Source organism: Branchiostoma lanceolatum, chromosome 6 (genome assembly GCF_035083965.1).
Source record: "Branchiostoma lanceolatum isolate klBraLanc5 chromosome 6, klBraLanc5.hap2, whole genome shotgun sequence".
Lineage (NCBI taxonomy): Eukaryota > Metazoa > Chordata > Leptocardii > Amphioxiformes > Branchiostomatidae > Branchiostoma > Branchiostoma lanceolatum.
This window is the reverse complement of record NC_089727.1, coordinates 14,859,129-14,873,068: the sequence shown is the minus strand read 5'-3', so window position 1 is coordinate 14,873,068 and position 13,940 is coordinate 14,859,129. Positions and strand designations below refer to the sequence as shown.

General features: G+C 38.1%; 1 protein-coding gene across 4 annotated transcripts in view; it reads right to left on the bottom strand.

The window, feature by feature from the left end:
* Positions 1 to 13,940, bottom strand: part of LOC136436776 (cGMP-dependent 3',5'-cyclic phosphodiesterase-like) — an 86,634-nt gene that overhangs the window by 41,366 nt on the left and 31,328 nt on the right. For all 4 annotated transcript variants that reach the window (XM_066431041.1, XM_066431042.1, XM_066431043.1 and 1 more), the window contains exons 4-5: positions 12,665 to 12,768; positions 1,927 to 1,982 (exon numbers count right to left, since the gene is read on the bottom strand). In XM_066431041.1, the coding sequence (XP_066287138.1) occupies positions 1,927 to 1,982; positions 12,665 to 12,768 (160 nt within the window). The remainder of the gene's footprint in view (positions 1 to 1,926; positions 1,983 to 12,664; positions 12,769 to 13,940) is intronic.

The window sequence follows — 13,940 nt, the reverse complement described above, 5'->3', positions numbered from 1 at the left end:
TCTACCCATTAGGTCATTGCCCCGGTCAACCCAACCATGACAGATGTTCCACAATTCATGCAAGTCATTACTGCAATATGCATTCCTAAAACAGATGTCTAGGACATAAGATCCTAATTTGCTGACCTTTGCAAAATTGGCGCTGCTGTATTAACATCCCTTTTATGCCTCAACTTTACCAGATTTTGTCAGCAGCAAAGAATAAATGATCCATGACTGCCGTGCGTGCATGCCTTTGAGGGGAGTGTTTTCGCTTAATAGCCTTGTTCTGGCTTATACACAAGCTATAAAGCACCCAATCTTAGGTCAATGAAGTAAACTGGGTCGGTCAGTTCTATTTGTGGGTACCAGGGGGCCCATACGCTGCTCAGGAGCCAATGTGAAGAAAATATTAGACCAACCTGACCCAACAACGAGGGCAGAAATTTAACAGCCTTTCCCTACAGCTGACTTGTGGATGACACCAGACTGAGTTCTGTTTTTCAAGTGTGCTCACGTTACTACATCTAATCTGCCCCAGTAGGTCTCACGAATTGCTGTTGGTACTGTTGTAAAAAGAATCACTAAAAGTCTTGTTACTAGGGACAGGTAGATTTTAAAGGTTACCTGTCCTCATGCAAGATTTACTTGTTTACAACAGGTATTTAGGAGTCTAACTTTTACATTGCCAACGGTGATGTGGGACTCATGAACTATGGAACTAATGGCTATGACTACAACAATTATACTTAGTAAACATGTAACGTTGGGTAACCTAAATTCGTGGGGTACTTAAATTCGGGATTTTTCGAAAACGGGGTATTTAGGGATATGTGCTAGATGCAACATCAGTAATACCACTAGAAATACAAACTTGACAGACTAACACATTCAGAACACTGCCTGAAAAGCTTCGATAACCATGCATTAGAAGTTGGCTACGTCAAAAACTCTCCGTCCCTTATTGACAGAGTCTGGGGGCTTCGTGGGAGACTCACACTGCACGGTTGTTCGCTGGTTTATAAGACAAATGTCACATCTCCTGCCTGCTAAACACAATTATTTACAAGACAACTTATTACAATCTCTTTTGCTAACCTGCAACTGGATTCTAAGTGTGATCAATCATCAAAACTCCTCTTTGTTGCTACAACCTACGGCACGTGTATTTTCCCGCCGCCATATTGTTAACCAGAATCCTGTTGTCAAGCAGACGACAAAGGTTTGTGAGGAACACTTTTTTGTCTAAATGCTGCGTGTGATAGTGGACTGAGGAAGATATTTTCCTCAAAGTTTGCTCCTAACACAACAAGGAACACATGGACATAGTAGTATAACCATTGCTACGGCATCCAGCTAACTTTCCATGAATAATGTACACGTTGCCATGACGGTGGGGATCGACTTTGAGTGACGTTCAACCCACTCAACAAACGGGATGTTAGCAAAGGCCTGATGTGTGCGGTGCGGCCGTTTTTTCGTGTATTTTTTTTACTTGGACACGTCTATATCCATAGCACTCTCGTCAAGCCAAGGATGGAACGAATAGCTGCTGTATAAAATGTGATTAGCGGTAAGATATTCAAGACGAATCTTCTCTCCCGAATTAATGTGCCCCCCTGTCCGACAACACTGTAATTGTGCGTGCGGCGGACGGTAGTTTCAAGTTGAAATATTATGGTGTCAGCACGACTAGAGACAAAATCTACCATATATATGATTAGTGCAAAGATAGTACATGATACTGACAGAATAATAGAAAAAAAGGATGGTTTATTGTTCTGCTAGATTGATTTCAGTCAACCATTATCGGAAAAATCCCGAATTTATGTTACCCAACGTTACCCGATTCAGCAAAATTTTGATCAGTTTCAACCCTTCATTGCTCATTGTAGTAGTACAATGAGGGGATTACAATTTTGTGAGCAAAATATTAACAATGCTTACCAACAATATTGCTAGCAGTTCACTGCCCTCTCTGTCCAGCACAGGATAGCAGATTACTGGAGGGGAAACAAAACAAGAACAAAGGTCAACATCATTCATGGAACAGCATTTGCCACAAACACTTTTGCAGTGTCCTTTAAAGAGACGAAATGATACAGTATCATCTGGAGTCCCACAGTATGTCACAAATGGAATGTGTCTGAAATGAGTTTTACAGTATTCTATTAGTAAACCTGTGATTGTCAAGTTGCTATAAAATTGCACATCACAGAGTCTAATAAAAGTACATTGTATCTAGTCCTCATGATAGAACATCGTAGATAAGGGCAGCTGTTTTCATATGAGATAAAAAAACAAGCACCTTAGGGCAGGATTGAATGTTGGGCTTTAGTACTGTGCTGTCATTATTCATGAATTTTGTTGATAAGATAGAGTTAGCCAAAGGCCAACTGGTTAGATAACCGTTATATGTATTTCTGCTCGGTCTTTTTTCATGCACAACTTCAGAACATCAATATTCTGTGAAGTTTAACATAAACTTGTTGAATGTTAGCACAACGACCCGTTAGAATGTGAAATGTGGAAGTCATCAAAAAGGACGTGCATGTATGTTTGAAATGGGGAACTGAATGTTCATTTTCCATTCAACATTCAAGAGAACATTTCAGTCAAGTAATTTATTGAGAAACTATTATTGAAACCCACTTTCGGAAACAAACTGCATGCTTACAACACAGAAATCCATCATTAATTTGGTCATTTTTGACCCTTGCAATATCTCTACACTAATGCCCCTGCAGTTCCATAGCAAGCTGATAGATAGCCCGAACCTACACCCATTCTTCCTTACACGCACGAAGAAAAAACATGCCTAAAACTGTACCTCCCATCTTCATGGAGGTAATCAAACCCATTACATTAATCTAGACTTTGCTGGGACAAGTTCCAACATCCTTGATTACTGTCGGGAGAGGTTAAGCCTAGCCAAGTAAAAATATCAAGGGTAACAAGGTCTGGAAAGAATGAGGTTCTGCTGTAATTCATTTGTCAGTGCCAAAAATGTCAACTGTAAATGATAGATGGAGAAATTCATCTTTAAGGTCACAACAGTTAAGGATGGAGGATTAAAACGACATCCAGTTCATCATCATCATCATCATCATCATCATTGTATGACATTGCAAGTTTGTAAGCTGCCTCAAACTTGCACAACTTGAGCTATAAAAGGCTAGTACGACAATGTGCTGTAAAAAAACATGCCATGAGTGTCAGAAGCATTACCAACCATCCAGGATTATGCAAAACATAAAATGAGCATTTCTTGGCTTTTTTTGGTCAAATGAGACCCTCAAACAGAATAGAACCTAGTCCTTTATTTGGAAGTCAATTAGTTTATAAGTCTGTTTTAAAGTTCTTGGTGCCTGTCAAAGATATGGTTATATCAATCATTTTCAGTGAGATTTTCAAAAAGAAATAGGTTACCTGTTATTGGCGACACGCCCAATAGATACCATGTTTTTATGCCCACCAAACAGAAAAGCACTTGCGAGCAATTTCATACATGACTGGCTCCAACATTGGTTTGCCTTCAGACATGATGGGATCTTGACTGAACAAGGATCTATACCTGTATCCTCAAGCACATCTACCAAAACATTATTGACATGGTCTAGACCTACACAAAATCTTAACACTGTTTATGATCGTTAATGTCTGGTATGCTTTCAGTACATTGATAGTATGTAGTGTTTATCATTCAAGACATCATACATATGGCCTTCGTCGGTCAATATTGACCATGGTAAAACCGATAATTCAAATTCAGCCCTACAGCATTGGCAATACAGTCCAGTTTGAGAATGACAGTCTCCACCACATAAGTCACATCTGAAAGCTGACTCTGTTCTGGTTCTTTTCTGTGGATTCGCTTTTATTATATCCTATCTCGAGACATCAAATTTTGTTTATAAGGTCATCTATATGAAAAAGTACATGATATTAGCAACTAGACACATACAGAAAATTTTACGAATAATTGTCAGGACTTCACCAGCATGCATAAATGGGTATAACATAAATGACTGTTTCCCTCCAACCATAACTGTGGATCATTTCATCCATCACCTGTCTATCTTGAAACACAACATGTCTTGAAAACCAATGTTGCTGTGGCGTAGTAGCAAGGTGTTTGGCCCAGAACCCAGGGGTCCTGGGTTCAAATCCAGGGCCCCCTTGTTGACGTTGTGCCCTTGTGAAAGGCACTTTACACAACTTTCCCCACTTTACTCAAGTGAAAATGAGTAAAGCTTCTGTTAGGGCCATCGCGATCCCTTGGATAGGATGTTAAATAGAGGTCCCTTGTTTGAGGAGAGCCACACCTCAAGCAAGTAAAAGAACCCACCAAGCTTATCAAAATGAGTAGGGGTCCATCCCAGTGTGAGTGGATCAAATATATCTGTCTTGATATGCAACCTGTACTCTTCAGTACAAACCTGGTGTGTTATACCATGATGCGGTTTATCGGGTATATGCAAAACAAACAAAAAATCCACTTTACAGTACAAAAAAAAACTAACAACAGATCCTTATCATATCTATACAATTGGTAAAGGCACTTAACAAGACTCTACACAATTGCAGTCACATGCACATTCAATTTGATGTGCGATAGGTAAAACAATGTTTATCACAGAAAATGCCTGATACAACATCAACATGGTCATTAAGATGGCAATTTTGCTGTAAACGAGCAAGAGAAGACCTGCTGAGAACATTACATCTTTGCATATCACCCTTATGTATCACCCTTATGTAACAGTACCTCATTAAATCAATGCATGCCGAATTCATTCCCATGTGGACTTCCTACGATCCTCCATGCTTTTAAAGACCACGCTTTGGGAAAGTCCACTAATCTGCGTGGCTGAATTCCGACTTATCTGTACGTCCAGAAAGAAAGAAAAATCCCTGTGCTATGTTCGAGGACGATAAAGAAGGGATGAAAATCAATAAGAAGGAAAGGTTTTATCTCAGAAAATAACTCTTCCTTCTAAAAATAGTTTACGGCTGGATACAAGAGACTTGCAGTTGATGGTGGACCAAGGTCAGTACAAGGCACGGCACGTATACTGACTTACCTGAGAAATTACTTATCATCAAGGGTACCTTTAACATCAGGAGGGTCGAGTTTCTAAGCTGCTTTGGAACATTATGTTCAACACACCTCAATCATTTTTGTAAGAAATATTGGTAACAAGGACTAGCAAACAGAGTAACATTGTTTTATGATCCATTATAGCAAAATGGGCTGTAACTAAACAACAGATACATTGAATTTGAAATTTTAGTAGGATGAAACTGGAAATCTTTCATACATTTATCATTGAAAGCCATATCAGTGGCAAGAAAACATCGTATCTCACAAGAATACATAACCCTGATTTCATTTGCCAGCAGACGATTTGCTATGCAAGACGTGGCTGTTTAAAGACACATAATTGCTACATTTAGTACAAGATGCAATTCAATAACACGAACCTTTAGGTTCCCCCTCCCCTAAACCCCATGTGAATTGCAAGAGAAAGACTGTGGCACGTTTCAGCAATAAAGGAGATGCCATACGGGAAGTGCGCCAAAAATCTCATACATATAGACTGCAACCTTGCTGACTCAAGGAAATCTAAATCATTATGAGTCTAAAATGTCTGTAGACGAAATCCAAAAAAATGGTCCAAACACTCAAGGTATATCAACAGATATTATTTATTGTCAGGATAAATTCATTCTACGGCTTGTTAGGTGCAAAAGTTGGCAAGGCACAAAGGAATGCTTTTGGAAATCTTCTGAGATTCAAAAAGTGGCAAAAGGGTGGTTTTATCTTTCTATGGTAAAGAAAAAAAGGTAGTCCATGGCTACGATATTGTACTTTTTTTGTAGCATTTTCTCATTAATTGTATAAACCAGACCCTGATTTGCATGATTTCATGGATTGCAGTGGATTTATAAACTTTCCTAATTAATTCATGCTTATCAACTCATACTTTGCATAATTAGCCAATAATCACTTAAGCTATCAACGTACTACCAAAAATTATGATCCGTCAACCTCTTCTTCATCAAGCGCTGTGGAGATCAGTTGTGCAGGGACGACAAATGGGGAATATTTGTGACAAAATCACAAGCGAGAGGCGAGGCCAGCCATCCAGGCGGCGGATGTCGCACGAGTGGAGGCCAAGAGAAATTCCCTACGATTGGTCCAACTGACCAATCCTACCATAATGAAGTTGAATTTATTCTTTTTCAAATTCTGAAAAGCCCCTGCAGTTCCAAACAAGCCGCTACACCACTTGCTCTCTGTCCTAAGACTTATCTACGGAAAAATCACGACCAAAGCATGTCCAGAACACGAGATATCAAAACAGGAAGTGCCACTGCACCTTAGAAAGCTGCTAGGGGGGCCATTATCGAACTTGACCTTCGGTTTCCTGACTATGACATCGAAAAGGTTGCTGTTATCCAAGAGCATAACTGACAAATCCCAGGAATAAACTAGCCTGAAAAATGGAGTGCAGAAGTCATAACATGTACTTTCGCCTGGCTGTTGGCCAATGTTGTGCTCTCGTAAATCGTGTTTCTAACCAATCCCCACATAACACCGTGACCGTAAAACACATTCAATCTCAAAAACATTCCAGTTGCAGTATCATCAACGAAACAGCCTTTCAAAGTCTCTGGGGTAAAATTTATGCATCAAGTATCTCTCTGCCCAACCATAGGAATCTACACAGAATGGTTTTCACATGTGAAATATTCTTACCTTGGTATATTTGAGGCTCACACAGTTGATGTCAGCTGTGGAATGGGCAATCTAGCTGTGGAATGGGAAACTTCATAAAGCTGGGGCATAACAACCTCCTAAATGGGACTGCCTTGGCAGATTTCAGTGAGTTATAACGCGGTTCCACAGAGAAGGCTATCAATGCAAGTAAAATTGGAGGTGGGACGTGGGTGTCCTAAAGAGATACGGATCTCCTGAAGTGTAGATTGAGCCCAATCAAAATAGTCGCTCTTCCTATCATAGATATGATGCACATTTTTACAGTTCACCAGCTTCTTTTACGATAACATCATTTTTCCTATAAATGTGGTTTAAACTGCATGGATGATGCAGCTTTTTGCATGATTTTAATCTATGAGAGGTTGATAAATATGATGCACATCCGTATACCCTGCAGGGTAACACTTAATTAACTTTGTAACAACCAGTCTCTTCTGAGAGGCCGATAATTGACAACCTTGCAGTGCAGCAGGATTATTTGATGGAAACAATTTCTACTTCTTAAAATTTTAAGGAATAAGGGAAATCTTGTCTAGCACAATCTTATTTAGCCTGTAGGCATGTACATGAAAAATAAGATTGTCTCAGAATAGAATACAAGGTGTAGAACTAAAGTGGACAGGGAATTCTGGCTGTTTTAAGTTGCCAAAAGCCCTTTTGTTTTTACTTTAATATGTAAACAAGAAAATGTCCTACTCAAATACTCAGTTATTTGTTCCAATTCAATATAACATCAGAACAGTATGTAGACAATGGGAGAAATATTTAAAAGGACTTATCGTTTTTAAAGATTTCCTGTTTAAGTCCATCTTTGACTTTACCTCTTTTTAGAAATCAGCATTGATTTGAAATTGACATGACCAGATATAACTGAATATCATCTGTCTAATATATGAGGATGTCGGTCGGGTCAAGGAGGTCAGGTAAAAACTTATTGATTTACCCTAAGCTTAATGTTATCAGTTTGTTACATGAATTTACATGATCAGGAATGATAACACTTGATACACCAATCTATGATTAAGTGTTTATGCGCTTGTGAAACACACAAGGAGATTGCCATGTTGGCCTCCGAGGAACTCGCAAACTCTTCACAGGACGGACTTCTTGGTTCCTGAGGGATTTGTTCCTAAGACGTGGAAGAACACAGATTTACGCATGAAAAGCCCTAAACGACATGCAATTTGACATCCTTGGCTGAAAGTGATTACAATGACGTAAGGAGACGCCGTGGCGGATTTTCTCCTAAATTGCCTGCTCCCCTTTTCATTAAGGAGTGACCAACTTTATAAAGAATTTATTCACCCTAAGCTGTGATGTGGTTTTGCAAAGAAGTAAGCCTTTATTATTTTATCATGACTTGTCATAATTGTAGTGAAATGGAGTGCATTTCTAGTGTGACTTTCTACTGACTGCCTCACTGGCCTTGTATTGATTGCTATTCGTAACAATTCAAGTGCATCACACATTCCCTTCTGACTCAGACACCCTCATTTTTTTCCTTGTAATGATATAGTATTACTGTGTCTTTCCTGACTATTTTCTCTTAGTCATGCACATTTGTAGCTGCATTTCCAAAAGCTGTATTTATTGTATGAGCTACGTTATATCTTCAAGGGGGTCATTGAAAGGACAGTCCTATAAACTTTGCTAATAAGAGATACAGCCATGGATGCACATCTTAGCAAGATTTAGTGTCGGCAAACACATCAGATTTTCTTTTATGTGATGCTAGCCTACCTCATATTTAAAACAACATATTTGCCAGATTTTATAGTAGTTAGAGCCAAGCTGTAAATAATACTCTGCATGAATGGAAGGGCCATAGGAAAAGGTGTTATTCTAAAACTGTTAATGCACAGCTAACTTTCTTCTTACAAGCTTCTTCATTTTTTTCTGTTGACTGTCTTCTCTTGATATCCATCCAATGTGACTTTTTTCCATTTTTACACAACCCATCAAAAAATATTTCAGATTTTTTCCTACCTACGACTGGCATTCTTAAAATGATGTTATAGCCAGACTTCAGTAGTTTTTCTGGCCTTATTCTACAAGAACAAAGTCTTGATAGAAAAATGTGAAGTTGTCATGTAAAATATCAATGTGTGGTAACCTATACATACATGTACCTGGTGCTGTTTAACACACATTTTATGTTACATTTTGATAGTAAGACAAGGCTTCTGTCCTGCAAACAGCAGAATTTATTTTTAGAAAAGGAGAATGATTTATATCTGAGGCAGCACATTGACAGCTGCAGACGGCAGGTTTTCCACATATCAGCAATTTCTCTGGAAGATTTATCCAAGAAACTTGCAGGCAATCAAGTCTCTGTCTGATATACAATAGCTTAGTGTTCACCTCGGCCTTGATGGCTACTTTTCAATGTTCATTCAATTAGCTGTGAAATGCACCATGTCTCTCCTACAATTTCCTGCTGCAAGGAGGGCCATATGGTGAAAGAATAATGGTGATTACTGCAATAAAAAAGCAGTAAGGCCACAACGATGTGGTAACTTGGTTCTGGTGCCATTACATTGTTTTCTTTTCAATCAAGAATCTAAGAACTTAAAGATTCCTAAAGATTTGGATACTTAAAGCACAGCTTTTCTGTTCACTGTTACTAAGAATCATTCAAGTCAACATTTCTATATTGTGTTTCACCCAGTAGGTATCCACATTTTAAACAATCTCCTAGGATTTCTTGTCTGGAGAAAAACTCCAGTGAAGTCCGATAAAATGGACCTCTGAGCTCATTTCCCAGGAGGCATCAATACGTCGCTGACAGTTTGATGGGAAAAATAATAAATGACCATCATTACGGTAATCCCTGTACTAAAACTAAATAAAAGACTAATCCCCTTGAAATGAACAAAACCTCATGTATGCAGGTACCATAAATTATCCAACATACTGCATATCCCAACATTTTAGCAATGTCTTTATCATAGATAAATGTTGACATGTACTTGTTGTCATCTCACAATGAAAGTGAATCAGAAACTCATATTCACCCATTTTCAAACACAAACCACTGTAAAAACATTTAGTCATTCTACAGTACATGATATCTATAAACTTAAGAAGTGAAATCAAGCAACTTAATTTGCTTCATTAAAGAAATTTGTTATACATAATCACAAAATGACCTTATGTCATTCCATATTCAGAGTCTATTTTGAACAATATTTTTCTTACAGTACATGTGGATAACTAATATCTATGGGTAAAGCTAGTAAAATATACAACAAAGCTAACCAATAAAATACTTAATAGTTAGCTTTTGCAAGTGATTAAGTAATGCAATACTGACATATCATTGCAAGAATCCGCACAAGTCAATGTTGCCTGTGACTGATTTTATGTTGCTTGAAACTACTCTGTTCAAATTTGATAATATTTTTGGTCATTTTCCTTGGACTGAAACTTTTCGATCTAATAAAGATTGACCAGTACCTGCTACCCCTGCAGCTACTTTGTTAATCATGCAAAAATAAAGATTTTATCTCATATCATGATACAGAATAACTCAAAACAGCCTGGGGTTTAAGGTGATATTGATTTTTCTTAAGTATCAAAAGAACTAGAGGCACTTGGATTGCATGATAATCCACAAGGAGTCCATAAGTGGAAACTTTGAGGAAAATCTATAATGACATCAAAGGAAACCAGGATCGGCATAACTATGTGACATGAAAATGGAATCATAACATAATGCAAATCAAAATCAATATAAATTATGTTGCACAAGACACAAGAAATCAAAACTTTGTTGCTCTCCTTTTTGTCTAAGATACCAAAGTTGAAAATTAAACAGATAACAAGGACCAATAATCTTGAGATATGAAGATCAGTTCACTACTTGGCACTACAGAATTCTGCTAACCATTTGAAAACTTGTCCCCAAAAGAGCTTAATGTTGAAAAATAAAAACCTTGTGATGCAGGGTCAGATGTATATGTAGGACTATCCATCATTCATCTTAACTACATATCCAACCAAGACTACAATAAGAACATGATTCCTCTATCCACTTGATACTGGGATCATCTTCCTTCCATTTCTGCTGATTAGTCCATTTGATAGCCTTTTAACAACTACTACAGTTTCAGTACCATGGACACCCGAAATAAATCATGTTGCATTTTGCTTGAGTTGTAAGAATAGCCCTCACCCAAGTTGTAACCATATCCCCAGAACAACCTATGTTGCATAATCTTCATGTCTAATTAATCTTGCAGATCCATTTGGAGGATGAAAAAAATTAAAATACACCATAAACGACAGAAGGATGTTGTAAGATTTTGGTACTAACACTCAACATTGTCAAACAGTATTATTCATCATCCTTTAAAGCTTTGTAAAGGTCCCCATCATGCCTAAGAACATGAGAACCCCCCCTTCCTTTATGAATTTTCTTCAAACAATTGTACGGTCTGGTAATATAACAAAGAGAACATAAATGGGGAACCTTCGATCACTTACATAAAACAAGGTATCACAATCAATACCAGTATTTGTTTTATCATCTGTCCCTTGTCCTTATAACAAGAGAATTAGTCCTATAAATCATGAAATGTGTATGGCCTAGTAATTTTATAGAGAATATCAAGGGGGATTCTTTGATCAGTCATATAAAACTCCACAAGGGATGATGTGAACTTCATTTCACAATTATAGTAAAACAAGCATAGCACACTGGGACCATACAAAAGAACTTTCCCTCCAACTATAGTTTGCTGCATTTGCACAAAACTCTTCTTTGAAGCAACAGCTCATTTAACAGGTGGGGCTTTCTGAGTGGTTTCTTAATTACTGCTTAAGGCTAAAAGAAAAGGACACGTAAGAAACAGAGATTGAAGCTATTGCACTGGAACTGAATCATCACATCTTGTAGCTACCTTGAATCTTCAAAGTCAGGGTGTGAAATATACACCGTGTCAGTCTATATAACTTCTAATGCATGTACTAGTGACAAATGCAGTGAATCATGATAAATTGTTTCCTGTTGGATGTGCTGACGTTAAGTCTTCACACTAAAAACCAGGACAGAACATACCCAACTGAGGGAAAGATCTAATAATAGCCCCCTCCTCCCTCCCTTCCCCGATGATCTGACAAGACTGATTATGCAATCCTTTCATCCTGTTCATCACTACATTATGTAAGAAGACCTTTCAGTTTGCAGTGCACAGCAAATTATTCTGCCAATCAATTCCTGTTGGCTGAGTTTTCAGTACTGTTTAGAGCATCCATGGAGCTGCCTATTCCCAATAGCATATGGCCATGGTACTGACAAGTTTTGCAGTAAGAATCCACTTATGAAGTATCAGATAGGTTACAGGTATGGTATTCTGCTCTGTATTCAGTCTTAAGAATGGTACAGGTATGAGTAATTGAGCTCCTTAGAACTACAGGCAAAAATGTGCTACAATGTTGTAAATCATTTTTAGGCCATGTTGATTTGATCATATGGATAACATCCACGTGTGCATCAGTTTTCATCCGTTTCCAAAAAAAACGTTTTTGGCTGTACTATAAAACATACAAAGCAGCTGCAAAATGAGAAAATATATGCTGTAAATTGCAAAAGAAATATGTCGGAAAACGGATGCTAATGTCATAGAATGCCAAAGTCAATTCCAAAGTCAAAGAAGAGGATGTGAAAGAACAAAAATGAAGCATCTATTATATAGTATACCATACTCTATGTGTTTAGTTTTGTTCAACCTCCCTGACCACATACTTTAGATTTCATAATGACGGCAAATTCTTTTGGCCAATTTTTTTATAAATTTGCATGCTTGCAACAGTTTTGGGGTTCCCAGAGGATGTCATCCATATAATCAAATCAACATGGCCTTATTCTAAACCTGCCACATGGGTGACTACACCTCCCACCTGATCTCTCCTCTTCACACTGGCTGAGCTGCAGGACTCTGCACACTGGGTCTTCCGGAGGGGGGCGGGGTCTGGTCACACATTGCCGCTGACTCACAGCTTCCCTGTAATTAATCAACACACGCTGTTAGCACCAGGTGTGAACAACAGAGCTTTGCCCTAGTCCCCTGCACTAGTTTTTTTCCCCTACTCCCCTGCACTAGTTTTTTTCCCCTACTCCCCTGCACTAGTTTTTTCCCCTACTCCCCTGCACTAGTTTTTTCCCCCTACTCCCCTGCACTAGTTTTTTCCCCCTACTCCCCTGCACTAGTTTTTTTCAACGTCATCTCTTCAAGAACATTGTGTTGATAACAGCTTACTGCATCAGGATTGTATAACAATGTCTCGTTTTTGCATAGAGTTGTATACGAATTGGCCTACATAGGGCAAGATGACATCATATTTAATATCTTTGTATGTGGAAATATTATAACATAATAACATATGCTCATCTCATGGCATCATTTGACCTAAGTCTAGCCTTTTTCAGATAAGACACATCATTGAGTCTGTCAAAATGACAGAATGATAATAATTCATGTATTTCTTAAGCAACTAGATTCTGTCAAATGGTGGATGGAAGGATTCATGGCAATAACCAGGATGACAAACCTACATGAACTTTGCTAGGAGCAGTTTAAACAGACACATTCCACTTGTGTTATCTTCCAATGAATGTCAAAACTTTGCACTGCATGTAGATCTTACAGATCATAATTATATTTATAGAGACATAATGTTCAGTGCTGGCATATCATTGATTACATCTTGGCCATGAAGCATAGAGTAGAATTTTGTTGAATTTTCAATGGCAAAAAAATGGCTGAGAGTTAAATACATAGCAAAATTTGAATTATGCTATGTAACGTTGGATAACCTAAATTCGTGGGGTACTTAAAGTCGGGATTTTTCGAAAACGGGGTATTTAGGGATATGTGCTACATGCAAAATCAGTTATAACGCCAGCAATGCAAAGCAGATAGACTAACGTATTCAGAACACTGGCTGAAAAGCTTCGATAACCATGCATTAGAAGTTGGCGACGTCAAAAACTCTCCGTCCCTTATTGACAGAGTCTGGGGGCTTCGTGGGAGAATCACCCAGCACGGTTGTTCGCTGGTTTATAAGACAAATGTCACATCTCCTGCCTGCTAAACACAATTATTTATAAGACAACTTAATAGTTATTACAATCTCTTTTGCTAACCTGCAACTATATTCTAAGTGTGATCAATCA